We start from the raw sequence: 26,066 nt of genomic DNA on the forward strand, positions 1-26,066 counted from the left end.
TGTACTGTATATACCATTAATGTAATAGCTATGTAATAGCTATGTAATATAAAATATATATCATTAATGTAATGTAATGACCCTGTCTGTGTTCTTGCGTCCCCAGATATTTGAGGGGGTGCAGAGGCTGGGGGGGATCCTGCTGCAGCTCCACTCTGCAGGGAACACACTGTTCCGTGGGTGGGAGGCGTGGGTGCATTGCAGCCCCGAAAAGCAGCCCTGCGTCCGGGTCTCCTTCCCCCTGCCGGGACGCCTCCTCCATCTCCGCGGTCAAGTGGCGGAGCAGCTGCAGGAGCTGTGCCGGTCCATGGAGCGCTGCCGGGGGGACTGGGCCGCCCTGGTGGCCGACACGCGCTCCCGATTCCCCGTCCTGAACCTCTACACGGCCGAGCAGGCGGCGTACCTGTGCCATGCCCTCCCCGCCATCCGCCGGGGGTCAGCCCGCCTCCCGCACCAGGTGTGGCACCTGCTGTCCCCGCTCAACCCCAGCTGCAGCCCGCGGGACATCTGGGAGGCCCTCGCCGCGGCGACTGAGGCGGGGGAGGCCGAGGGTGAGCGGGGCGTGGAAGAGGTCACCGCGGAGACCGAGGGCATCAGCGGGGACGAGGACAGCGTGGATGGCCTCTGGGCGCGCTTCAGAGTGGACATGCCGAGGTTCCTCCAAGGACACCTGGACATCGTCACCCTGGCCTGCTTTCTCACCCGCTTCTCCGAAACGAACGCCCATCTCATACGCCGTGACTTGCCCCCTGGCCTCCATGAGGGGAGGCCCAATCTCGTCCTGTGCCCAGCTGCGCAGACTCTAACCACCGCCCTGTCCTTCTACGCGGCGAGCCCCGCCCAGGCCCCGCCCTCCGCGGAGGAGGTGCTGCTGTGCCGAGAGGACACCTCCGAGGAGGAGGTGGACATCTTCCTCCGGCGCGCACTGGGCCCCGTCGGCGAGGGCAAGCTTTTCACCCTCCTGCACCCGGGGCTGCTGGCGTACGAGGTGGGCGTGGCCCTTGGCGAGCGGTTTGAGGCCCTGGGGAGGGCCGCGGCGCCCCGCTACCGCCTGCTCATCGTCTCCCCCGTCAGCCACCAGCACAAATACGTCCCCTCCTTCTTCAGCAGCTGCAAGGTGCAGGCTGGGGCGGGTGTCTCTGCGGAGGATGTGGGAGGCTACCTCCGCTGCCACCTCGCCGCCGCTTCCCAGCATGCCTCGGTGTACCCGGGCGGCCTGTCTGTCTGGGTGGTGTCGTCGGCACGGCCTGCTGTAGGTGAGGGAAAACACCTCAACGGTGCTCTCTCCACTAGAGAAGCTAGACCTGGCTCAAGAGCGCAGGAAAGCACAGTGGGATGGGCCAAATGGCAGCAGACACAGCTCACATTAAAGTCCTACATTCAGCTGAAGGGCCAGAGTATAGATGTGCATTTTGTTTCACTGAATTTTGGTTATTTCAGATATTTCATGTTATATCTCTGTGTTCTGCCAGATGGCCAAATGTAGCTTGTGTTAAAGTCCTGCATTCAACCCACCGAGACAAAGAGAGACTGAATGCACGTTTTTGGTGCTTTTTTGAAGCACAGTTGAACATGGCCAGAATACAGATTTGCATTTTGCTTAGGTGAATTTTCATTATTCCAGATGTTTCATGTTATATTTCTGTGTTCTTTGTCAGACGCATAATGTTCTCTTTTTTCGGTCAAAAATGAAAGACCAACACCTGCTATAGTTCAAAGGCTACATGGACCAAACAGCCAAGATCTTCACACATTATTCACTTTCTCCACGTTTACGCTGCAACGCGCATTACAAAGTGCACCATTCCTCCTAGCAATGAAATGAAGCATTAGCTACGTTAAAGTGTCTCTGTACTTCTTACTGTACCCAGCTAAGAAACCTTCCAACCACTGGTCAGCAGAATTGTGTTTTTTTAAGCTTGCTACAGACTAATGAGATAACAATTAGTGTGAAAGTGGTGGGTAGGTAGTTGGCTAAGATAAGGATACATAACATCTCTGCCTCTATTATGACAGCGGTGTAGTGATAAGGAGTAACTGAAAGGTTGCTGGTTCATTCCTTGGTAGGGCACTGCTGTTGTACCTTTGGACAAGGTACTTAACCTACAATTGCAACAAGAAATATCCAGCTGTATAAATGGATATCGTTGTAACCTACTGTATGTAAGCCGCTCTGGATAAGAAAATCTGATGATGTTGGATATTTACTGAGGCAGTTGTGGGTTAAATACTTTGGCTTTGGCCAAGGGAACAGCAGCAGTGCGCGGTTACGAGCCCTATGCTGTACCGCTGTCCCAAAAGAGGCAAGAGATTGTATATATCCTTATCGTTGTGTAATGTGTGTTTCTGCCCCCCCCCTCCCAAAGGGAAGTCTCTGTACGTGGACCGGCTGTTTGAGCGGGTCCAGCGCTCTTTCCCGCGCGCTCGCTGCGTGAGGCTGAGGCTGACGGAGCCGCGGGTGGAGAGGGACTCCTTCTTCCAGGCGCTTTCCCAGAGCATGGAGTCGCGGGGGGAGGGGGACCCCATACTCCTGCACCTGGACACAGCAGCGGTGCGCCCCGTCCTGTCACACCCAGCTCTGACATGCCCCCCCCCTGACACACCTCCCCGTCTGACACGCCCCCCTGAACACACCTCCCCCTCTGACCCCCCCCAACACCCCGCCCCTCTGACACACCTCCCCCGCTGACCCCCCCTGACACCCCGCCCCTCTGACACACCTCCCCGTCTGACACGCCCCCCCCGAACACACATCCCCCTCTGACTCACCCCCCCACATGCCTCCCCCCCAACACGCTCCCCCGACACACCTCCCCTTCTGACACACCTCCTCCTCTGACATACCCCCCCTCTGAGACATCTTTTATTTCTTTTATTTCCTTTCTTTAGTCCCGACTTTGGTTATTGACATGAAACATGGCTATGTCAATGTTGTATGTTCCAACATAGAACAGAGAACAGAATATGGCCTTTGGGGTTTGACTTGCACAACAGCTTGCATAAGAGAACAGCAGAAATCAAAGGAGATACTAGTAACTGCCCTGGACCTGAACCATGCAGTGTCAATATGAACATCATGGTGTTCTACACAGCCTAAGGGTGTGTGTGTGTGTGTGTGTTTGCATGTGTATATGCTGAGTAGCTGGCCAAGACTTATCACAAAAATGAACAGAAAGGACTAACATTCAAAAAAACAAATATAGTTTAATACACAAACAACAAATGAACCAGCCTGAGCATAGAGTCAGCTGAAAAAAGTGAGCTTCCTGCTTTCCAGCCACACACCTGTATTTAGTTAGGCAGGTGTGACCAATTAACCAATGAGCCGGTTCAAGGTAATTAGAAGGCAATGACAAGAGCCAATGAGATTGAGTGTATTCAGATCTGTTATTTAGCAGAGGGCGTGGATGCACTCTGGGGATATAGATTAACAGTACTAGATCTGGAAGGAGAGCTGGAGGAAATATCGTCGTTTTAGCCTTCTTCTGTCATTTCTTGTTGTTGTTCATTTGCTCGTGGCTGAAGCTTAGAACCATAAAACCGTGTCATAGCTCCAGAGCGCTTGCCAGCTGTTTGGAGTAGTGTCAAATTTAGTGAAAAAATTTTTCGTTTTCTATACCATACTATGGCATACCTTTTTTTCTCTACCCTTATAACATAACAGTAACAGTAACTGTAGTAGTATTTGTAGTAAAATAAATTGTACACATGTAAATGTAGTATCTGTATGTAATATGTGGTAAGAATTACCAGAAGAGCATTTGGAATCTGTTGTAAAGTTAATTTATGTTGCAGTGATTGATCCCCTGTCCCCGCAGGTTCGTCACGGCCTGGAGGAGTTCCTGTTTGAGCTGCTGGTGCTGGGCTGCTTTAGTGACAGTGAGGGGAAACTGTGGAGAAGGAATTCTGCCCACCTGATTGCTGTTGAGGTCCTGAGGCCACGCCCGGCTCAGACCAACCAATCCCGGAGCGAGCAGGTGCTGCTCGTGTGTGTTGAAATGCTTTTTGCTTTAATCTTTCATTTTTACCCCTTTTCAGGTGAAGATGACAGTAACTATGCTTTTTGTCCATGTTTTAATTTTTTTCCAAATGAACACAGTCATTTTGAGAGCGTGTTTAAGCTTGGACCTCTGAAACATCGTTTTGACATTCATAGCGGTCTAAGCGGGAAAAAAAAGCTCAGTTCTACTCGTATGATGGTTCCTTGCTCGACATTTGAAATGTGAACATTTTAAATGTGTGATTATGTTATAGATCAGGGGTCGGCAATGTTTTTGACATGAAGTGCCAGTCTTGTTAATTAGTGTGCCATATCAACATTAAGTTTAACATTAGGCCTGCACGATATGACGGAAAATCTGCGATGTGTGATAACATTGTTCAATATTGTGATGCCGATATGCTGTTGCTATGTCATTCTGCTTTAATAGGTACACTGCTAACATAGACCCCAAACACTGAATAGCCTATGCCCACTGAATAAAGAAATGAAATAAATTATTTCGAACATGCTTTTATTGAACAAATTGCACCTGAATGCCCAACCAATTAAACAGAACATTAATTTAAATAAGACATTATAACTATAAGAAATTAAAGTTAAATTTCTCCTGCTCCCTTTAAAATATTTTCTTCTAAACCAGAGGTGCCCAAATTCTTTCCTATGAAGGGCCAAAAATTAATCTGGATGGAGGGCCACAGGCCAAAAATAAGTGTTGATGTTATGTGAAATTAAATTAAAATGTAATATATTTTATAGAAAATTAGCATTCTAAATCTAAAATAAGATTTCAAAATAATAAAAACACTACTCTTTAATTTGCTTAACAGTAATTTTATTAATTTGCAGCAATGATTGTAAAAAACATAAAACATCCATATGCTAGAGAAAACAGCCATATTCTTCTGACAGAAAGTGCATGCAACTCAAAGTGCTTTAGAAAATGAAGTTGAAAACAGCTGTATTGTCCACCTTTGTAATCAAGAGTGGAATTTTGACTTCAGCTTGAAAAATTGACCAAAATATAAAGTTAAACACCACAGTGACAGCACTGAATAACTAATCAATATTGGATATTAAGTTTACATTGAGCAACGTTTAAGTAACTTATCATCACAAAATGCCCCCATATGGTAGCTAATGAGCCACAATATCAAAACGTATTAACAAAAATTAACTTCTCATTCACAGGGTCACTCGGAACAATTTGGTTATTTCGTTTTATAGCAACGTTGGCTAACTAGTAACACCAACAACAGCTTATAGGTCGGAAATGCAACAGAATCTGCTACCCGGGCTGCCAGGTTTTGCATAATTATTTTGCCTAATTAGTAGTGATTTCGCACTGACTTCTGTGACTGAAATACCAATATTTTGGTTTCCTTACTGAGATCGGGTCAAACTAAACAAAATAAAACATGCATTTTAGCCATCAATTTCAACACTCGTTCCTGCACAGAAACAGCCACGGTTTGTTTCCACGGTTAGCAGTTTATCGTAAGTAAACTCTTGGCAGAGTGTTGTTTTAGTGCTTTTTCCAAAGTGAAACTTGTTGGGAATCGGTTTTGATAGCGTGTAACACCATGTAAGCTTTTTTATGTGACGTCACTTGAAATCAGACTGGCAACCCTGTCGAAAAGACTGACTGTGGTTATCACAAATACGCGCTTCTTTAGTGCATTTTATTTCCTATTCAATCAGCGCTCGCTACGCCCCTGCCCCTTTCCGCTCGTTGGTGGAACATCGGTTTTAAAGGGCGCGTCATCTTATCCGGAAGAACGTGGCGGCAGGAGCTAATTGAAGCTTAATAATGCTAATGAAAACAAGGAACCATGTAACATAACACGCACGCCACATACCATGAAAAATAAGTTACATGCAAAAGTGTTAATAAAAAAAATTAAAAATCTCTCGCGTGCTTATCGCCAGCGTGCCAATGATTACGCTGCAGCGTGCCTAAGGTTGCCGACCCCTGGTATAGATAATAGTAGATTCTTCACTCCTTAAGCGCATTGCAGGAGAGCTGCAGTTTTGAATATTTGCTTCAGGTTGTCCTTTTTGTTTCCCTCTTCACTGTACGATTCATACAATGTTTTGGCATTTATTTTATATATTACGTATTTTTTGCTGAAATATATGTGCTTAGTTATTGTATTATAAACAGTTTTTATGGTTTTAAAATGTGGTTGCTTTGTGACAAGAACAAATTACCAAACAAAGAAAATCCTTTTTTTAATTAATTATGGGTACAGTACCCGTTCCCAGAACATATTCCAGACATCCCAGTTCTGCATGTGTAGGGTCCTGCAATTTCGGTTGTTTTTCTAAAGCAGCTCATCATTACTGTTCTCACAGGATCTTTCCTCATATTTGCAGACAAAGCACAGTCTTCTCGACATTCTGCCCACGATCCACTGCCGACCTCCCAGAGAGGTAAAAAACCTGGAGCTCAAAATTCGGAACGGCCAGGCCAGGAGGACCTCTGACCCCCTGATGGACGAGCAGGAATTCGCCAGTGAAGGCGTGCAGAGGCCTTATCAGTACCTGAGACGGTACAACAGGAGAGAGAACCTGGACCCGTTCAAGTACAAGGAAGGCTCCGTCGAAGGGGATCCTGTCGACTGCATACACCACCTGCTGGCCAACTGCGGGGTGGAGGACCCATCCTGGGCGGAGCTGCGGAACTTCTCCTGGTTCCTGAACCTGCAGCTCCGGGACTGCGAGCACTCGCTGTTCTGCGACCCGGACTTCCTGGCCCACCACCTGCCGGGCTTCAAGGGCTTCATCGTGAAGTTCATGGTGCTGATGGCCCGTGACTTCGCCACGCCCTCGTTGGACGCCTCCGACCAGAGCCCCTACTTTCTCCCCGATGACGGCGGGCGGGAGGACAACCTGCTGGCACGGCTGACCATCCGCAAACGCTGGGAGAGCGAGTCCCACCCTTACATCTTCTTCAACGACGACCACGTCTCCATGTCCTTCCTGGGGTTCCATGTGAAGCCAAGCCCCCAGGGGGGCACGCTGAACGCCGTGGACCCCAAAACTGGGAGGGTGCTGATGGGGGACGTGATGTCCTCCGAACTTCTCCGGGGCCTTCAGCGTCAGGGAATCTCCCTCAGCGAAGACTTCGACCACCTGCCCAGGGAGGACAAGATCCAGAGGATCTCCTTCGTGGTGGGGGCCAGGAAGGGTTGGGCGAAGGGGGCCTTCGACCCGGACCCCACCTACGAGCTGACGGCGGACAACGTGATGAAGATGCTGGCGATCCACATGCGTTTCCGCTGCGGCATCCCCGTGGTGGTAATGGGTGAAACGGGCTGCGGGAAGACCCGGCTAGTCCGCTTCCTCTGTGACCTGCAGCGGGAGGGCCGGCAGGTGCAGAACATGGTGCTGGTGAAGGTGCACGGGGGCACCACGGCCGAGACGATCCGCCAGAAGGTGAGGCGGGCGGAGGAGCTGGCGGAGGGGAACAGCAGGCAGTTCGGGCTGGACACCATCCTGTTCTTCGACGAGGCCAACACGACGGAGGCTATATTCGCCATCAAGGAGGTGATCTGCGACCGGACCGTGGGGGGTCACCCCATGCGTGCGGATGTGGGGCTGAAGGTCATCGCCGCCTGCAACCCGTACCGCCGGCACTCCCCGGAGATGATTGAGCGGCTGGAGCGGGCGGGGCTGGGCTACAGGGTGCGGTCCTCGGACACGGAGGACCGGCTCGGCCGGGTTCCCCTTCGGCAGCTGGTGTACCGCGTCCAGCCCCTTCCGCCCAGCATGGTCCCGCTGGTCTGGGACTTTGGCCAGCTGAGCGACTCCGCCGAGCTCTCCTACATCCGCCAGATCGTCCAGACGCAGGTCCGGGGTCGGGATCTACCCCACCGGTGCCACGACGTCATCTCCGGCGTGCTGGCCACGTCCCAGACCTACATGCGCAGCCGAAAAGACGAGTGCAGCTTTGTGAGCCTGCGGGATGTGGAGAGGTCAGTGAGGGTGCTGCTGTGGTTCTGTCACCACAGCGATGAGCTGTTCAAGCGTAGCGTAGCCAGTGAGCTAAGCGGCATCTTCCGGTGCTTAGCTCTGGCTGTGGGAGTGTGTTACTACCCCTCGCTGGTTAATAAAAAGCCCTACCTTAGAGCTATATGCCGGCACTTTCCTGAACCCCTCAACTCGCCAGAAGCTTTGGAGCGGGAGATCTTATCCTGCCAGGACGTCTTCCTTGAGAACATACAGACAAGAGACACGGTGGCAAAAAACATCGCCCTCAAGGAGAACGTCTTCCTCATGGTGGTCTGCATCGAGCTGAGGATCCCGCTCTTCCTGGTGGGCAAGCCGGGCAGCTCCAAGTCCCTGGCCAAGACCGTGGTGGCAGACGCCATGCAGGGCCGGTCCTCCCGCTGTGCACTCTTCCGGAAGCTCAAGCAGGTGCACATGGTCTCCTTCCAGTGCAGCCCGCACTCTAGCCCCGAGGGCATCATCGGAACGTTCCGGCAGTGCGCCCGCTTCCAGCAGGGGAAGAGCCTGGATGAGTACGTGTCCGTGGTGGTGCTGGACGAGGTGGGCCTGGCGGAAGACTCGCCGCAGATGCCGCTGAAAACGCTGCACCCCCTGCTGGAGGACGGGCGCGTCGACGACGACCCCGGCGACAACCCTGGCGCGCACACGAAGGTCGGCTTTGTGGGGATCTCCAACTGGGCCCTCGACCCAGCGAAAATGAACAGGGGGATATTCGTGTCCCGCTGGGATCCGAGCGAGAACGAGCTGGTGGAAACGGCGAAGGGGATCTGCTCCTCTGACAGCCCTGTCCTCCTCAAAATCCAGCACCTCTTCCCAAAGCTGGCGAAGGCTTACCTGAGTATCTGTCAGACTGTGGACGGAAACCAGTTCTTCGGCCTCAGGGATTACTACAGCCTGGTGAAAATGATTTTCGCGTCGGTCAAGCGCTCCCAGCGGGAGCCTAGCGAGTCAGAGCTGGCTGAGGCTATTTTACGCAACTTCAGCGGGCAGCCGGAGGTCTTCGACCCTCTGCAGCACTTCAGGGATCTCTTCCGGACTCTCGGCGACGTTGCCAGGCCGAGCACGCTGGGCATGATCAGGAAGAACCTTGACCGCGGCGGCGAGGAAGAGAGCCGGTACCTCCTGCTGCTCACCACGAACAACGCGGCCCTGCACATCCTGCAGCAGCGCCTTTTCTCCGGAGAGGGCGGGGTCGCCCCCGAAATCGTCTTTGGGTCCGGGTTCCCCAAGGACCAGGAGTACTCGCAGGTCTGTCGGAACGTGAACCGGGTGAAGACGTGCATGGAGACGGGCTGCACCGTGGTGCTGCTCAACCTGCAGAACCTCTACGAGAGCCTGTATGATGCCCTGAACCAGTACTACGTCTATCTGGGCGGGCAGCAGTACGTGGACCTGGGCCTGGGCACGCACCGGGTGAAGTGCAGGGTTCACCGGCGCTTCAGGCTGGTGGTGGTGGAGGATGAGCGGAAGGTGTACGAGCAGTTCCCTGTGCCCCTCATCAACCGGCTGGAGAAGCACAGGGTGGACCGCGGCACCGACCTGGCCCCCTGGCAGCGGCGGGCGCTGCGGAGGCTCGAAGAGTGGGTGAGGGAGTTCGCCCGCCTGCCCGGGGCTGTGGCCGACGACTTTAAGCCGCCGGACGCCTTCGTGGGTTTCCACGGCGACGCCTGTGCCAGTGCGCTCCTGCAGGCCCTAGAGAAGAGAGTCCAGCTGCGGGGAACGAGCGAGGAGCCCGGCGACCAGGAGGCGGGACTAAACCGAGAAGAACCAATTGAGGAGGGGCACAGGGACACAGAGACCAACGAGGGAACGGCTCACAGACAGGAAGCGAGTGCTGATTGGAGCTTGGATGATGGAGCTGAGGGACTTGTAATGACAGAGGGCAGCCCTGTGTCAGGTGACGAACAGAAGAATCCACAAAGGGAAGAGGCGGAGCCCGATGTGTCTATGGACGTGACGCCAGACGGCGAACACGCCGCGGGTGCAGGTGAGCCAGAACTTGCAGCTGGGGGCGGAGATGCGGCGGACACCATGGAGGTGGAGGAAAAGGAGGACGAAGCGGAGATGCAGGAAAGCACCAAATCGACAGAAGGAGATGAAGAAGAAGAGGTCCTGGAAGCTGCTAAGAGCTTCCTGCTGAACTGCGCTACACCAGACGCCATTCTGAGGCTGGAGTACTCGGACCTGGGGAGCCGGGAGAGGGGAGCGCTCCGCAGAATGTACTTCCACCAGCAGCACCACCTCTCCCTCAGAGACTTCATGCAGAGACACCTGAGTGAGGCTGAGGACCCCTGCAGGTTCATAGAGGTAATGACAGGAATGGTAATAGAGGTAATGATGCTCTCACACACAGGCTTCCTTTTAATGAATGCTCCTGTTACATCACACAGTGTCAGAAGCAGAGAATTCTCCCGTTAATGGGAGGCAGTGTAGCATAGTGGTAAGGAGCAGGGCTCATAACTAAAAGGTTGCTGGCTCGATTCCCCCGCTGGGGCACTGCTGCTCTACCCTTTGGTAAGGTACTTAACCCACAGTTGCCTCAATTTAATGTCCAGCTGTGTAAATAGGTAAAATTGTAACCTAAGCAAGCTGCTCTGGGTAAGAGCGTCTGATAAATGTGAATAACACGACATAAAATGCAGTAGCAGATGAGCTACTGATGAATATCTCATGTCACCCACCTTCTCAGTGGTCCCCCTTCATTTGCATAGTCTATGTTCAGTCAGAAACCATGACTTTTAAGTGAAAGCCCAGTTCAATCTATCAACACTAGCAAAATATGCCAACTTTGATACAAGATCTTACATTGCATTGAAATAGACCTTGGTTGTTTTTTTCCCATACTCACTTGCAGGAGAAACACAAACCAATGGAAAACATTGTAAAAATCTATAATTGATGTAAGTTTCTTTGGATAAGAACGTCCGCTAAATGCAGATAATGTAATGTAATGTAATGTAATGTTTAGCAATAGCCTTGAAGCTGATTCCTCCCACTTCACACGACAACAGCGCCCCCTGCTGTGAGGCCTCGTGTCAGCTGTAATCTCGAGGTGATCGCGTTGTGTCCGTTCCCTCCAGGTCACCACTTTCTCCAGCCTCCTCACCCAGCTAGACGTGCGACCCCTGGCCCAGGCGCTGGGCGTGGCCACCTGCAGGCTCCTCCTACTCTCCCTGCACCAGTTTGACACCGAGGCCTCGTTCTGCAGCAAGATACGGTAACGTGCTCACACAGTCTGTGTCCGCATGGGGTCCAAGCTCCAGGCAGGGAATCACTTTTCAGTTTCTCCAATACGTCTCTATTCTTTTTTTTATTTTATTAACATAATCTCAATGGACATGTTGCAGTTATAAAAAGAGGCCAAAGCCAAATAAATTTGACTGGACACCAGTCTACCCAAGGGGCTGTGACCCATAGTTCATCACTTATTGCTTAGTGCCTAGCAAAGTCTTAAAATCTTTGGCATGAGTTGTCTAGAGATTGAACCCTCAACCTCCTGGTGGCAAACACTCTAACCACCAAGGATCCATGTACAACAGACTTAACATCAGCTTGCCCACCCCAAGTCCTAACCCAACCATTATTTATAAAATTTATGTTCTGGCTCAGGATCAGTTGCTAAGGGTAGAAAATACTGAAACCAAAAACAAGTAGTTATGACTGCTCAAGTTCCTTTCCTGCTCTGGGTTGCTATACTCGGCACTGACCAGTAGATGGCAGCAAAATATAGTGGTAAATGGCCTTATAGCCCAATGGTTGTGGGTTAAAATCCCCAGTTGGGTAATGCTGTTGTATCCTTGAATAAGGAACCTGAGCTGAATACTTTCAGTAAACAGACAATTGTATAAGTAAATTAAAAAAATGAAGTGGAATGCTATGTAAATATTGTAAGTAAATACCCTGAAGTTGTAGTACAAGCTTCTCTGGAGGGCTTTTTTCCTCTTTTGGTTCAGTTGCTGGTTTTCAGCTGTTTGCTGTTGTGTGATTGACTGTTTCCAGGGGCTTCCTGCGAGATACTGATGGCTCCGCCCACATACTGCTCATTCAGACCGACGTTGAGGAGTCTCTGTGTAGCGATGAGTTGATAGCCTCAGCTAAGTGAGTGCAGCTCCATACACTTCACCTTCAGTTTGGACTGTTCTGCAATATGTCTGCCAGTATGGCTGCATCCGAATACTCAGCATGCGCTAACGTCGGTTAAGAACCTACCACCCGACCGTTACTGTAGTACGTTCTATGAGTATGCGAGCGAGTAGTAAGGACACAGTTTGGATGTACTCTGCCGCCATCTTACCTGTCCTTTGACCCGGATATTTACATGTTTTAAAAATCAGCCTGCTTTACTTAGCTGACTGTCAACCTGAGGTAAAATGAAAAGCTAACGTTACATAACAAAGCCAATTGATTTGATGGTTTAGCAAAGTTGACTACACCGCCATCTTCATTCTCTTTTTCCCGGGGAATTCTTCTTCTTCGGTTGTTCGGGCTCCAGCTGACTTATGGGATAGCGTAGTGTAGTACATTTGCACACTTCAAAATTTCGACGGATGTAGTAGGTCATCTGGGTACCGTTCGACTACTATTACATTCCTACTGAGTATTCGGACACCCTACGGATTGTGACCTACTGCTTTTTGCGTACTATATAGTAAGGCAGTATGAGTATTCAGATGCAGCCTATGTTTTAAATGAAGGGGTAATTTTGTTCCTGGGGGGGTAGCAGTTGTTTGACAATTTGTGACTATTAGAGTCATCTTAACACTGTATGTTTGTCTGTGGTAATCTGTCTGATCTCACATGTCTAGATTAGCAATCCAAGATTATTGCTGCATGCATATGAACTGTCCTGTGCACATAAGGCCAGCCCAGGAACTTGTGCTGTTTCTGGGGCCGGTTCATGTTGGCTCTGATCCTCCCCACCACCTCTGTCCCCAGGTACTGCACCATGAATGAACTGAGGTCAGTGGAGCCCAGTCCAGCCCAGTGCTTGGTGGTCTTCATCACCAAGCTATCCAGACTCAAAGGAGGTTCCCAGTACGTCGGGTTCCAAGGAGGTAAGGGAGGGGCGGAGACCTCTATGCCACTACATTTCTACAACACCACATTTCCTCCATTTTCTGAAGGGAAACAGCCTGCGAAATGCCTTTCATTTGTAGGTTGATACATGATACATGATACATGTGTGTCTGTGTGTGTCTGTGTGTCTTTGTGTGTGTGTCCGTATGTGTGTGTGTGTGTCTTTGTGTGTGTGTGTGTGTTTGTGTGTGTGTGTGTGTGTGTGTGTGTCCGTATGTCTGTGTGTGTGTGTGTGTGTCCGTATGTGTGTGTGTGTGCTTGTGTGTGTCTGTGTGTGTTTGTGTGTGTGTTTGTGTGTGTGTGTGTGTGTGTTGGGTCCTCGCAGGTGCATGGCTGTCGGTGCACATTGATGACCTCAGAGACACAGAGGACATGAGCTCTGACCTCTCTGCCCTCTGTGGAACTCCCATCAGCCAGCTGCTCGCCCTGTCTGTACAGGCAGGTAAGAACACTCACCTCAAACACGCACGACCTCAAAGGGACCCTCCGCACACCTCCTCCTGAGATCGGGTCTGCCATGAGCTTTCCCACGACAGCTGCTGGATGTGGAGCCATTTTGGTAAACATATGTCATTCAGTTCAATGGTGCAATATACAGAGCTGATCATTTATCAAACACTCGCTAAAGAGCTTCATTACATTACATTACATTCATTTAGCAGACACTCTTATCCAGAGCGACTTCCAGCACAACAGGTTTATCCATTCAAGTTAAATGACTAACAGTGTCAGACCAGGCTCACAACGCTCCCAGACCAGGGAGTGTGAGCATAACACTATTCAAGCCCTACCACAAGATAACATGCTCAACCTGAGTAGATAAGGGAAGCCAAATATAATACCATGCATCCCAGTCACGAAATCACAGAATCCAAAACACGTCACACCACTACATGTAAAATAAGCAGTAAGTAGTACAAGTAGCAGGTGTTAGGGGGCGGGGATTGAGTTGTAACCGAGATGCAGTCTGCACAGGTGAGTCTTCAGTTTGCATAGGAAGGAGGCCAGTGGTTCCACTGTCCTGACCCCTATGGGGAGTCCATTCCACCACTGTGGGACCAGTACTAACAATGATCATGTTAAATGCACTCACTCAAAGAGACACAAACAAAATTAACAGCAAGTACTATAAGTATCCTCTCAATAATGTGTGAATAATGCGGTTGTAATTCGGGGTTTTTCTCAATGCAGAAGACACAAGTGGACCTGTGGTGCGTGTCGGTGTGGTCCAGAAGGTAAAAGTGGCTTCTTTCATTTTTATTCGTGACGAGGATGACAGTGATAATGGAAATAATATGATGACATACGATGATGATGATGATGATAATGATGATGGTGTAATAAACAGACCGATTGGTTCAGGGGCTGTCAGTCAGCGGGTTTCCGGCACGAGGCTCAGCTCTGATTGGTCGCCGGGTGTGTTGTGTCACAGGGGGCAGGGCCGCGACTGCACGGCCTCTCTCTGCTGAGGTCCTGTATTCAGAAGGCTGTGAGTTTACTGAGGGACCCTGCCGCCAGGGCGTCCCGGAGCCTGGAGCGGGTGCAGATACTGCTGGGGCTTCTGGCAGTAGAGCCGGGACAGCCGGGAGGTGAGAGACACGCCCCTTTCCACTCTGTAAGAGTGACCAATAGGACTGCGGGAAGTCCATGACATCATGTTTATTATTTATACCAGTGCCTTACCTCTGGCTTGAGCCTGCAAGCCTGTGGGTGTAGGCCCAGTGCCCTGAGGCACACACACACACAAACACACGCAAACACATACACACACACTCACACATACATGTGCGCATACACAAGCATACCCTAACCCTAACCATACACACTCACACACATGCTCTCATACACCCAGGCACAGACCAGCATCAACAACAGAAACAACAATGGTAATAACAATAGCAATAATAAGAATAATAGTGTAGCATAATAATAGAGTAATAAGAATAATATTTCTCTCTCTCTCCCTTTCTCCCTCTCTCTCCCCCTCTCTCTTCCTCTCTCTCCCTCACACACATTCTCTCTCCCTCTCTCTCCCTCTCTCTCTCTCTAACTCTCTCTCTCTGTCCCTCACACACACTCTCTCTCCCTCTCTCTCCCTCACACACATTCTCTCTCCCTCTCTCTCCCTCTTTCTCTCTCTCCCTCACACACACTCTCTCCCTCTCTCTCTCCCTCCCTCCCTGCCCTGGCACCAGTTCACTTTGTGCAGGTGCTGTTGGGGAGGCTGGTGGTGGCTCTGGCACAGAGGGAGGAGCAGATGCCCTCACCAGGGGAGTGGGTGAGCAAGGAGGCCAAGAAGCGCCAGGCTCTGCAAGAGGGAGGCACTCTCAGGTACCAGCGCACGTGTGTGTGTGTGTGTGAGAGAGAGAGAGAGTGTGTGTGTGTGTGAGAGAGAGAGAGAGAGAGAGTGTGTGTGTGTGTGTGTGAGAGAGAGAGAGAGTGTGTGTGTGAGAGAGAGAGAGAGAGTGTGTGTGTGTATGTATGTGTGTATGAGTGTGCGTGTGAGAAAGTGTGAGTGTGTGTGTGAGTGTGTATGAGTGTGTGTGTGAGAAAGTGTGAGTGTGTGTGTGCATGTGTGTGTGTGTGTGTGCGTGTGTGTGTGTGTGAGTATATGTGTGTGCGTGTGCGTGTGCGTGTGTGTGTGCGTGTGTGTGTGTGTGTTTCACACATTGCTTGTTGTTTCACACATTGCTTGTCTCTTATTCTCTCAGGCACACTTTGTGGCGCTGTCTGCAGTCCACACTGACTCCAGTCCTGGCCCAGGTTCTGGGAGTGCTGGACCGGGATGCTAACCTTGACCTTCTTTGCTGTTCTGGGGTCAGTCAGGGACTGAGGAAGTTGTGGCTGGACATTCTAGAGGACCCGCAGACACTGGACCTAACACAGCCTCAGAGGTAGCCATCAGCACTTTGCAGGAGAGATAACAGCATTAGCCAGGGAGCATGAGAGAGGGGAGACAGAGCCCTCACCTTTAAAGTAAAGATGGCCCAGATACCGGGCTTGATTGCCTTTACGATTAAATGCACAAACTTAAGCAATGAATTCCCTGCAGTGGCTCATTCAAGCATTACATAATTGTCATTTAGCAGCATTTAGCAGGTAGAACTTTACCCTTTCGGTTACGAGCCTTTCGGTTCGGTTACGTCAACATGCTCGTTAATCATGCAAACAACTGAGGAGACTTGAAGACAACTGAGTTTGTGCCAAAATCAAGAGCATTTCATGTTTGCTCCCTCTTCTTCCTCAGTGTCGCCGACCAGGAGATAAACGTGCAGCGCCATCTAGTGGTGGGTGGTGAGGAGCAGCGCTGTGCTGCCCCCTTCAGCTGGCTCATTAAAATGCACTGTCAGAGCCTGTGGGAGGAGTCAGAGTTCGGGCCAGGTGAGTGACAGAGCTCGGGGCAGCCATTTTGTGGCAGAATGCCCCGCAGCCGAGGTGGAGACAGAGGCATTTGTTTAGCAGGTCGAGTCCAGGTGTCCGTTCTCTGCCTGACCGCGTCCTCCTGCCGTTTCTCTCAGGCACCCAGGAGGACGACCCGCAGAGGGTCCTGCGGTTTGTGAGCTCCTTCGGCAGCAGCAGGCTGGCCGGCCACATCGCAAAGCTGGCGGGCCCTGAGGGCGTGGAATTCACCCACCGCTACCTGCGCGATTTCGTGCTGCTCTCCTTCAGGGTGGCGAGCGAGGAGGAAGTGGAGGTGAGTGTGGAAGGGGTGCAGGAACACACCTGCTGGGACAGCTGGTCCCCCAGCGCCGGTGTTATTCCAGTATTAGCCGTCATCCCTGTTAGCAATCAACAACTTAAACACTAATCATATTGCTTTACTCGTACCTCCCCTGCCCCAAATTCTGCAAACTCATTTTTAAAAACGAATGCCATTTGTGTCAGGTGTTGTTTCCCGGGATGGCCACCAGATGGCCTCACAACTTCCTGTGTTCCGTGTCTCATTTAGTTCATGTGTTAATTAGTTACTAGTTTCATTTGTGCTTTTTCTGTTATTTAAGCCCTGTCTTTTGTTCGCATATTTGCTCAGTCTTGAGATGCCAGGCTTGTTGAGTGTGAATCCTTGCACCATGCCTGTCTTTCTTTCTCTTGGGCCTTCAGTAAAGGAAACGTTTCTTTGAACCGAGCCTTTTCTGTCCTGAGTCATCTCCGCACTTGGATTCGCTCTGCTCCTTGTTAAAATTTGCAGCCGATTGGCTCCTGAGAGTCTCTGATGCAAAGCCCCGCCTCTACACAGGTTTTCACCTCAGCGGTGCTGGGCTGCGTCTCGGAGCTGCAGCGGCGCATGGCCGTGACCTCTGACCTCTCTCCGGCCTGGCTCACGGCCGTGGTCAGATGTAACGCCTTGCGGCTGGACGCCCTGTCCCACGTCCTGCAGGTCCAGCCGCGCCTGTCCCAGCACCTGCGGAGGCTGGCCGGCCCCGAGGCCCCGGAAATGGTGAGGTCACGGCTTTGACCACAGAGCTTTCTCTCTGCGGGGTGTGTGCATTTGCTCTCCAAAAGCTGTGACTGGAATACATCCTTTTCTCAGCGCGAGGACGTCCTGGCTCTGGGTGTGTGCGTGGAGGAGATGGAGCAGCAGCCTGTGACGGCGTTGGCCGAGTGCGAATCCTTCCTGCGCAGAGTGGAGCTCCTGCAGCCGTGCGTCGAGAGAACCTTCGGGCAGAACTACAGCGCCCTCTGCAGCCCTGGCTGTCTCCAGCACCTGGAGGCGATTAGGTGAGCCCAGTGCTGTAGGTGGAGTGGAAAATATGCTGTCATATCATAAAATCGGATCAGATGCTGTCAGATCATAAAATTCCAGAAAGTACTGTAAAATGCATTTAGCCCATACATATTCATGCAGATTATACCGTATGAGCATATTAATAATTCCTGTATCCCAGTTGTATGTTACAGTGAAACATAGACAGGCAGCACAGGTAGATAATGGTTTTCCGTTTTGATTTCATCGATGCTTCACATGCAGATCCATGGACAAAATGCACATGGGCTCAAATTCTCCCTGGGAGAAGGGGCACTGCCATATACTACTGCTCTGCGGGGGGGGGCGGGGGTGGTGTCGGGGGGGCAGTGTTGGGTTATTGGCAACATTAAAAAGGATGATAAGCTTTCATTTCTTAATGTCCTCCAAACCTATGCTGTCCCCTCTAGAACTGCCTGGCGTGGAATGCTTGTAGTAGCAGCGTTCATCCAGCAGGTGGTGCTGAGTGTGGAGGATGGCAGGCTGGAGGCACTGGCTCTGAAATACTGCACCCCGCTGCAGACGGTAGGTGGGATTGAGTGTGTGCACAGAGTGATTCTCAGAGCAGAGCCGCCGGCGTTCGAACCCCAGCGGACACGTCCCACTGCGATGGCTCTGTGGTGCCGGGGTCATATGATGGGAGAGGCACTGTGGCGTGATAGTGATAAGGAGCAGGGCTCATAACCAAAAGGTTGCTGGTTCGATTCCCCGCTGGGACACTGCTGCTGTCGCCTTGGGCAAAGTACTTAACCCAGAACTGCCTCAGTAAATATCCAGCTGTATAAATGGATATGTCAAAACAGTAACCTATGTAAGTCACTCTGGATGACAGCGTCTACTAAATGACAATAATGTAATAACATTGTCAGGATGTTACAGCACCACTGTGGGAATGTTTGAGTGTTAGCTGGCATGGTGTGACTGGCCTATTCGTGTTCTCTATAGTCATACTGTGTGCGTCACCGATCAAGCAGTAGGTTGTGGGGTTAATGTCAGAGACACGCTTCATTTGAAAGACCTTGATTCAGCTGGCTGTTGGTCTGATCTGAGGTGTTTCCCTCAAACCATGATGGTGCTCTCATGTGCGTGGCCCCTCCCCCAGGTGATGCGGGCCTCCCCTGACCTGAGGAGCACAGAGACACTGCAACAGGTGATCCGGATCCTGAACTCCTACCACGAGGAGTTCACCAGCCTGGACTTCAGGTATTCACACCCCTTCACCCCAGAGCCACACCCATTAATCCAGTACCTCCTTAACATCAGAGCTAGACATTTTAGCTAGAAAGTATGTACTGGTCCTTCAGCGGTGGAATAAACGTCCCTCAGGGGTCAGGACAGCAGAATCATTGGCCAGCTTATGACTACCCATCTTTTCAGACTGCATCTCAGTGTCACCTGAATCCCTGCCCCCTAACACCTGTTACTTAAATTTACTTTACTACTATTTGCTGTTTTTTACAAGTAGTATCACAATGTATTTTTGCATTCTGTGATCTAGTGACTGTGATGTATGGTAGTGTTTGTGCTTGGTTTCCCTTACATTATAGGCTGTCTAGTTTCAGATTGGTACCGGGTAATTTGTGGTAGGGCTTTATTAGTGTTATGCTCACACTCACTGGTCTGGGAGTGCTGTTAGCCTGGTCTGACAATGCTGAAAATTTAACTTGAATGGATGCATTTCTGTCCTCTTGTGCTGGAAGATGCTCTGGATTAGAGTCTGTGCTAAATTAATGTAGTGTGTAGATCTCCCAACTGAGCTGAAATGTGAACTCAGTGTGCAGGAAGCGGGGGGGATGCAGTCACGGCCTGCTTTTTGCACCTGCCCGCAGGTACGGCACCAGGTGCCCGGTGTGCCTGGCGGACCTGGTGGAGCCGGCCGCCCTGCCCTGCGGGCACCTCTTCTGCCTGGCCTGTCTGCGGCACAGCGTTCAGGACGCCAGGCACTGCCCAAAGTGCCGGGATGAGCTGCCGCCGCACTTCCAGCCGTCCCCGTCCCGGCAGCTCAGGTGAGCGGAGCAGGGAGGGAGGAGGTCGCGGGTTTGAATCCGCGACAGGGCACAGTGGCACTGCTCTTGCCAGCCTTTGCACCTGGGTAATGTGTACATCTAAGCCGTGTAAATTGCCATGGAGACGGGCTCCAGGTAAACATACAGGTTGCACAGTGTGAATGAGGGAAAGATACCCACCCCGCCAAATGCACATTACTGGGAGGTCGTGCAGCATAGTGGTAAGGAGCAGGACTCTAAAACAAAAGGTTACTAGTTCGAGTCCCTGCTGGAGCACTGTTGTTGTACCCTCGGGCAAGGTACTTAACCCACAATTACCTCAGTAAATATCCAGCTGTACAAATGGATAGCATGTGAAAACTAACATATATAAGTTGCTCTGTACAAGATTGTCTGCTAAAATGACAATAATGTAACGTAATGTAATGTAACCTAATGTAATGTGATGTAATGCTGCTTGCCACTCACTTGTCATGAGGAACTGACAGACCAGGAAACTCAAAATGCTACTGATCGTGTTCAGTGTGAGTTCCTAAGTTGTTTATAGGAAGCATAAGGGTAAAATCTTCAGTCAGTACATGGGCTGGATCCAGGGCAGCGTCCTCTGAGCGTCTGTGCCTCACTCTCTCACAGCGCCGCCCTGCTGGTCGATCAGAAGCTCAGGGCTTGCTGCAACGCCTTCTTCCTGGAGGTGGTGTCGCGTTTCAGCCTGACGGAGGGAGTCAGTCCTGAGGAGGGCGTGGTGGAGCTCCTCTTCTCCCTGCTCATCTCTGCACAGGGTGAGGCATGATGGGATGCGTCACTGGTGCCCTGTGCGGCACATGGAATCGTGGAATGTAGTCCTTTGATGTTGTCTCTGTGCTGTAGGCAGCGTATACAGGACCAGAGACCTCAGCCCCTTGCTGGATTGTGTGGATGACAGTCCTGTGGTGCGCTCCGTGCTGCCCAAACTACTGCTGCAGTACAGGTACGGACACACTGACGCACACACGCTACACACGCTACACACGCACACGCACACACACACACACATGCTGCACACACGCTACACACACACACACACACACACGCTACACACACACACACACGCTGCACACACGCTACACACACACACATACACACACACACACGCTACACACGCACACACACAGGCGCGCGCATGCACACACACACACACGCTACACACACACACACGCTACACACGCACACACACGCTGCACACACACACACACGCTACACACACACACACACGCACATGCACACACGCTACACACACACACACGCTGCACACACACACACACGATACACACACACACAGACACAAATGCTACACACAAACACACACACACACACACGCACGCACACACACACACTCACACATGCACACACGCTACACACACACACAAACACACACACACACACACACACACACACACACACACACACACGCACACGCAGCTGCTGAGCTGGTTGATTTGAGTGTGCCCGCAGGTAAGTCGATTAGCAGGTCCGCAGTGCTCCATGGTTCCCGTGTGTGTCAGTTTTGAGCAGGTCAAAGGTCACATTCAGAGCTACCTGCAGAGCCTTCAGGACCACATCCTGGACCGCGAGGACGAGACCGAGCTGTACCGCCTTTTCGTCAACTGTTTCCAGGTAACCCCCCACCACCTCACTGTGGAGCGTGCGCTGCTCAGTCACCCCGCCTCGGCAGTCACATGACTCTAACGCTGCTCCGCGTGCGGCAGGACTCCCTCTGCGTCGCCGGGGGTGACGGATCGGAGGAAGCCCCGCCCACGCGCCTGGAGGACGACGCCCGCTTCCTGAGCCGGCTGGCCCGGAGGCAGACCCCGGGGCGACAGGACGACCCAGCCGGGTTCCTCCTCAGCATGGCTCGTCTGCGGGCGTGTCTGGGCACCGCCGCCGCCCTGCTGCAGAGCGCCGTGACATCAGCAGGTCCGTCAGTGAGGCCACAGCCCCTCCGCTACGACAAGCTGTTTGGGTCAAAATGGCTAAACCTATTTAGAGATAATGACCATTCAAAATCATCATCTTCTCATACTGTCCAATCGCATCATCTTGTGTTATTTTCTTATTTAACACGTACCATAAGGGAACCTGAAAAAGGCATAAAGAGGAGTTGGCCTTGAGTAGCGAGACACTCTGATTGGCTCTGATCAGCAGGAGCCATTGGTGGCTCATGATGGCTCCACCCATTTTTGGGGTCCAGGAAACCTACCCTCCTGTCACTTCATACTCACTGGTAATGGCTAGTGGATGGATACAGAGCCCAGTAGCAGCGGCTGACAGACATGGTTGTTTGAGTCTGCGATTACCATGTGCTGTCTCTCTCCACACGCACACAGGTAGCACAGGTGAGAGCAGAGAGCTGGAGGAGCGGTACCTGGAGCAGGTGAAGGCCGTGTGTGAGTACTGCGGCAATGACTGGTACCGGGTCTACCTGCTGAGAGCCGTCAACAGGCGGGCAGGTCTGGACTGCGTGCGTGCGCTGATGAACAGCGACACCTGGCGATGGGCCTTCCCACCTGAGGTCATCCACCTGCAGGTAGAGTCAGCACACCTGGGGCTGGCACCGTGTCTGTGTGTAACAGGTGCCATTACACCTATGGCTTACTGTCAGTTTATATTACACTGCATAACTGTCAGTAACTGACAGTTTTATCCAGGGCAACTTACATAAGTTACAATTTTATCTGTTTATACAGCTGGATATTTAGATTGATTGATGATTTGGTGGTTTAAGCACCTTGACCAAGGGTATAACAACAGTGCCCCAGCGGGGAATTGAACTAGCAACCTTCCGGTTACAAGCCCTGTACCTTACCACCACACTATGCTGCTGCTTACCCATTTGCACATTTATCATTGCTTCATGTTTTATTGAGGAGTGCTGCAGTGCCATAGTTTGGATTTGAACCTGTAGTCTCCTCCGTATAAACCTGACTCCTTAAGCACTGCTGCAACGCTATACTGTAACATCGTAGTGACAGGGATTCAGACACACATAGCTGTATGATGGTGGTGTGGGAAAGCTGAGGGTTCACAGCCTTGATCAGAACTAAATGGGTTTGCATTCCCTGGTGGACACTGGTTTTGTACCCATGTGGCTCATTCATAACCCTGGCTTATTCTGGGGAGATCCCAGGTGTGTAACTGTGGTAAACACAGAGATGTTTACTCCTGAAAGTAGGAACACTGGAGTATGAGAGTGTGAGAGTATGAATACTGGAGTCTGAGTGTGTGAGTGTGTGAAAATATGAATATTGGAGAGTGCATATGAGTCTGTGAGAGTCTGAGTATTGGTGTATGAGTATTTGAAAGTATCAATATTGGAATGTGAGTATGTGAAAGTATGTGTGTGTGTGAAAGTATGAATGTTGGAGTGTGAGTGAGTTTGTGAAGGTTTGAGCAGGGGTTAACTGAGGCCTTTCCCTCTCTGCTCCGCAGAGGCTGGTTCCTGCTGAAGTGGACTATTTCCTGTGCCTGGGGGGACCGTACCGGACCCTGAGGGACGCCGTGGGTGAGGCCGTGCTGGAGTCACAGGCTGACCCCCTCCGGGCCGCCCTGCGGGTCAGTGGCTTATGAGAGGTGTCTGTCCTTTCCCCTTGAATGCACACCGGGGGTGATGTCACACGTCTGTCCTTCTGTCACCAGGATCTGGGCATTTCCACTATCTCTGCTCGTGTCCTCCTGTCCCTGGCCCTGTTCCGACAGGTCACCTGCCGCTTAGCGTCACCCAATGAGGCGTTGCGTCCCAGGCCACAGGTAACGAATACCTCCTCACAGGTTACAGCTGCCTTTTCACAGCTAACAGATACCTCTTCATAAGTAAAAGATACCTTTTCACAGGTAACAGATACCTTTTCACACAGAACAGATACCTTTTTCACAGGTAAAAGATATCTTTTCACAGGTAACAGATACCTTTTCTCACAGAACAGATACCTTTTCACAGGTAACAGATACCTTTTCACACAGAACAGATACCTTTTTCACAGGTAAAAGATATCTTTTCACAGGTAACAGATACCTCTTCACACAGAACAGATACCTTTTTCACAGGTAAAAGATATCTTTTCACAGGTAACAGATACCTTTTCACACGGAACAGATACCTTTTTCACAGGTAAAAGATATCTTTTCACAGGTAACAGATACCTTTTCACACGGAACAGATACCTTTTTCACAGTTAAAAGATATCTTTTCACAGGTAACGGATAACTTTTCAGACTCTGATTATAATGACAGAGTGTAGCCTGTTGCTGAGCTGGCTGCCCCCTTACCCCCCCCCCCCCCCCAGGAAACTGCGATCCTGGAGGAGTATCTGAGATCCAGCACTTCAGGCCAACACAGGGAGTTCTGCCTCGCCTTATTAACCAATCAGATCGGAGGCCCGGGGTCTCCTCTGCACGTGACGCCGGCGGTCCCCGCCCAACGCCGCCCCCTGCTGGAGATCCTGGTCCATGCGGGTGCCTTGTTTCAGAATGGGAACGGACTGCTCTCACCCCTGCACCAGCTCGCCTCTCAGCCCGGAACCATGGCGGTGAGGCGCGGGTTCGAATGGGAGGGGCTGGAAAAAAAAAAAAACAAAAGGACCCGCCTTCTTTTCCCTGTGCCTTACGCCGTCCCTCTGACAGTAAGCAGACCCATGATTTCCTGTTTCCTGTCACCCCCAGGCTTCCTTCCTGCCCACCATGCCTGATGACCACACCAGCGAGGCTCTCCGATTGGTGAACGCCGGGGGGCAGTCGAGGGTTTACTGTGAGTACTGTTTGCTTACTGCTGCAGAATTCACTCTCCTCACACAGTCGCCTGTGAAGGCGGCCTTCACTGAGCTTTCATTTGAAATAATAAATGCATATTACTGTGAATAAATACGGCAGCGTAGCATAGTGGTAAGGGGCACAGCTTGTAACCGCAAGGTTGCTGGTTCGATTCCCCCGCTGGGGCACTGCTACTCTACCCTTTGGCAAGGTACTTAACACAGAATTGTCTCAGTAAATATCCAGCTGTATAAATGGATAACACGTAAAAATAGTAACCTGTGCAAGTTATCCTGGATGAGAGCATCTGTTAAATGACAATAATGTAACGTATTAATAAATATAACAACGAAACAGTGGAACATAGTGGTATTTCACAGCTGAGGTGGACCATTCTTACAGTTCCAGTGTACACCCAACGTTCCTGCAACGTTTCCGTAACATTGCACACAGCTCCAGAGAGCACTCTCACAGTATTGCTGTTCATGAAGCAGATGCCGTTGCTCAAGCAGATTGTGTAGCTTGCGTTTTTGCATATTGTTCAGACGTAGAGCCACATAGTTCCTGTGGCAGATGCAGCATCTTGCAAAGCTGTGATTTGAACCCGTAACTCCACTGTGCCACGCCATACCCTGTAAAGAACAGGACCTGAAGGTACTGCCCCTATAGACTGATGATGTAGACTGTGAATGTAGTTACATCCCAGAGGTCTTCTCTCATCACAACCTGATGCTTCTGTTCCAGATTGCCTAAATGGTCACCCGTGCGTTGTGGGAGAGGTGAGAGGAACCTGCTCTTCTGTTCCGTTTCTCCTGTTCTGAGTAACGGTTCCAGAGACGCAAATAAATGTTTACGCAGATCCCTCTCCAATGGTCATTGCTGTATGAGTGAGTATTAAATTGACTGTGATTACCATTGTATAGATTTCACCCCTGATATCTCTGCATTTTTCTGAAAGTGTGGCAGACCGATGCAGCTGGGAAAATGTCCTGACTGTAGAGCTGCCATCGGGGGTCAAAACCACAGACCAGTATCCGGGTTTACCCAGGCAACCGGCAGGTAAGATTCCCTCCTGTCCTGCTTAAATACCTGCTGTAATGCTTTAATGGCTACAAGGAGTTAGGAACTCAACAGAAGTCATCAACTTAGTTCATCTGGGCACAGACACTGTGTGTGAGCGTGTATTTGTGTGTGCGTGTGTTTATCTATGTGTGTGTGCAGCATTGCGGATCAGACTCGAACGGGACACGTTTTGGGGGCCGCCCGTCACCGGTCGGACGCTCCAGACAGGCAGGTGTCTCTGGCGGAGTGGACGGTTCTGAGACTCTGCACTCACCTGGCGCTGCTACTGGGAGCCGTACAACATCACCAGGTGAGAGCCGTCCGAGACTGCAGATGCAGGTGAGGCTGGCTATTCACCTGGAGCTCGTTATTCACCTCGGCTGGT

At 51.0% G+C, this 26,066-nt stretch overlaps 1 protein-coding gene across 1 annotated transcript in view; it reads left to right on the forward strand.

Annotated features, from left to right (window-relative positions):
- LOC118782377 (E3 ubiquitin-protein ligase rnf213-beta-like) overlaps nucleotides 1–26,066 on the forward strand; it is a 52,014-nt gene that overhangs the window by 14,839 nt on the left and 11,109 nt on the right. Inside the window, exons 19-50 of the mRNA XM_036535707.1 lie at nucleotides 107–1,256; nucleotides 2,367–2,551; nucleotides 3,819–3,988; nucleotides 6,388–9,715; nucleotides 9,788–10,318; nucleotides 11,092–11,228; nucleotides 12,011–12,109; nucleotides 12,947–13,065; nucleotides 13,413–13,529; nucleotides 14,279–14,322; nucleotides 14,520–14,676; nucleotides 15,283–15,418; nucleotides 15,799–15,981; nucleotides 16,335–16,468; nucleotides 16,606–16,781; nucleotides 17,325–17,525; nucleotides 17,619–17,806; nucleotides 18,242–18,356; nucleotides 18,934–19,034; nucleotides 19,661–19,837; nucleotides 20,471–20,616; nucleotides 20,705–20,804; nucleotides 21,379–21,490; nucleotides 21,583–21,790; nucleotides 22,201–22,400; nucleotides 23,303–23,425; nucleotides 23,510–23,620; nucleotides 24,157–24,399; nucleotides 24,533–24,617; nucleotides 25,364–25,398; nucleotides 25,578–25,678; nucleotides 25,841–25,991. Coding sequence (XP_036391600.1) covers nucleotides 107–1,256; nucleotides 2,367–2,551; nucleotides 3,819–3,988; nucleotides 6,388–9,715; nucleotides 9,788–10,318; nucleotides 11,092–11,228; nucleotides 12,011–12,109; nucleotides 12,947–13,065; nucleotides 13,413–13,529; nucleotides 14,279–14,322; nucleotides 14,520–14,676; nucleotides 15,283–15,418; nucleotides 15,799–15,981; nucleotides 16,335–16,468; nucleotides 16,606–16,781; nucleotides 17,325–17,525; nucleotides 17,619–17,806; nucleotides 18,242–18,356; nucleotides 18,934–19,034; nucleotides 19,661–19,837; nucleotides 20,471–20,616; nucleotides 20,705–20,804; nucleotides 21,379–21,490; nucleotides 21,583–21,790; nucleotides 22,201–22,400; nucleotides 23,303–23,425; nucleotides 23,510–23,620; nucleotides 24,157–24,399; nucleotides 24,533–24,617; nucleotides 25,364–25,398; nucleotides 25,578–25,678; nucleotides 25,841–25,991 — 9,063 coding nt within the window. The remainder of the gene's footprint in view (nucleotides 1–106; nucleotides 1,257–2,366; nucleotides 2,552–3,818; nucleotides 3,989–6,387; nucleotides 9,716–9,787; nucleotides 10,319–11,091; nucleotides 11,229–12,010; nucleotides 12,110–12,946; nucleotides 13,066–13,412; nucleotides 13,530–14,278; nucleotides 14,323–14,519; nucleotides 14,677–15,282; nucleotides 15,419–15,798; nucleotides 15,982–16,334; nucleotides 16,469–16,605; nucleotides 16,782–17,324; nucleotides 17,526–17,618; nucleotides 17,807–18,241; nucleotides 18,357–18,933; nucleotides 19,035–19,660; nucleotides 19,838–20,470; nucleotides 20,617–20,704; nucleotides 20,805–21,378; nucleotides 21,491–21,582; nucleotides 21,791–22,200; nucleotides 22,401–23,302; nucleotides 23,426–23,509; nucleotides 23,621–24,156; nucleotides 24,400–24,532; nucleotides 24,618–25,363; nucleotides 25,399–25,577; nucleotides 25,679–25,840; nucleotides 25,992–26,066) is intronic.

The sequence above is a fragment of the Megalops cyprinoides genome, chromosome 1 (assembly GCF_013368585.1).
Source record: "Megalops cyprinoides isolate fMegCyp1 chromosome 1, fMegCyp1.pri, whole genome shotgun sequence".
NCBI lineage: Eukaryota > Metazoa > Chordata > Actinopteri > Elopiformes > Megalopidae > Megalops > Megalops cyprinoides.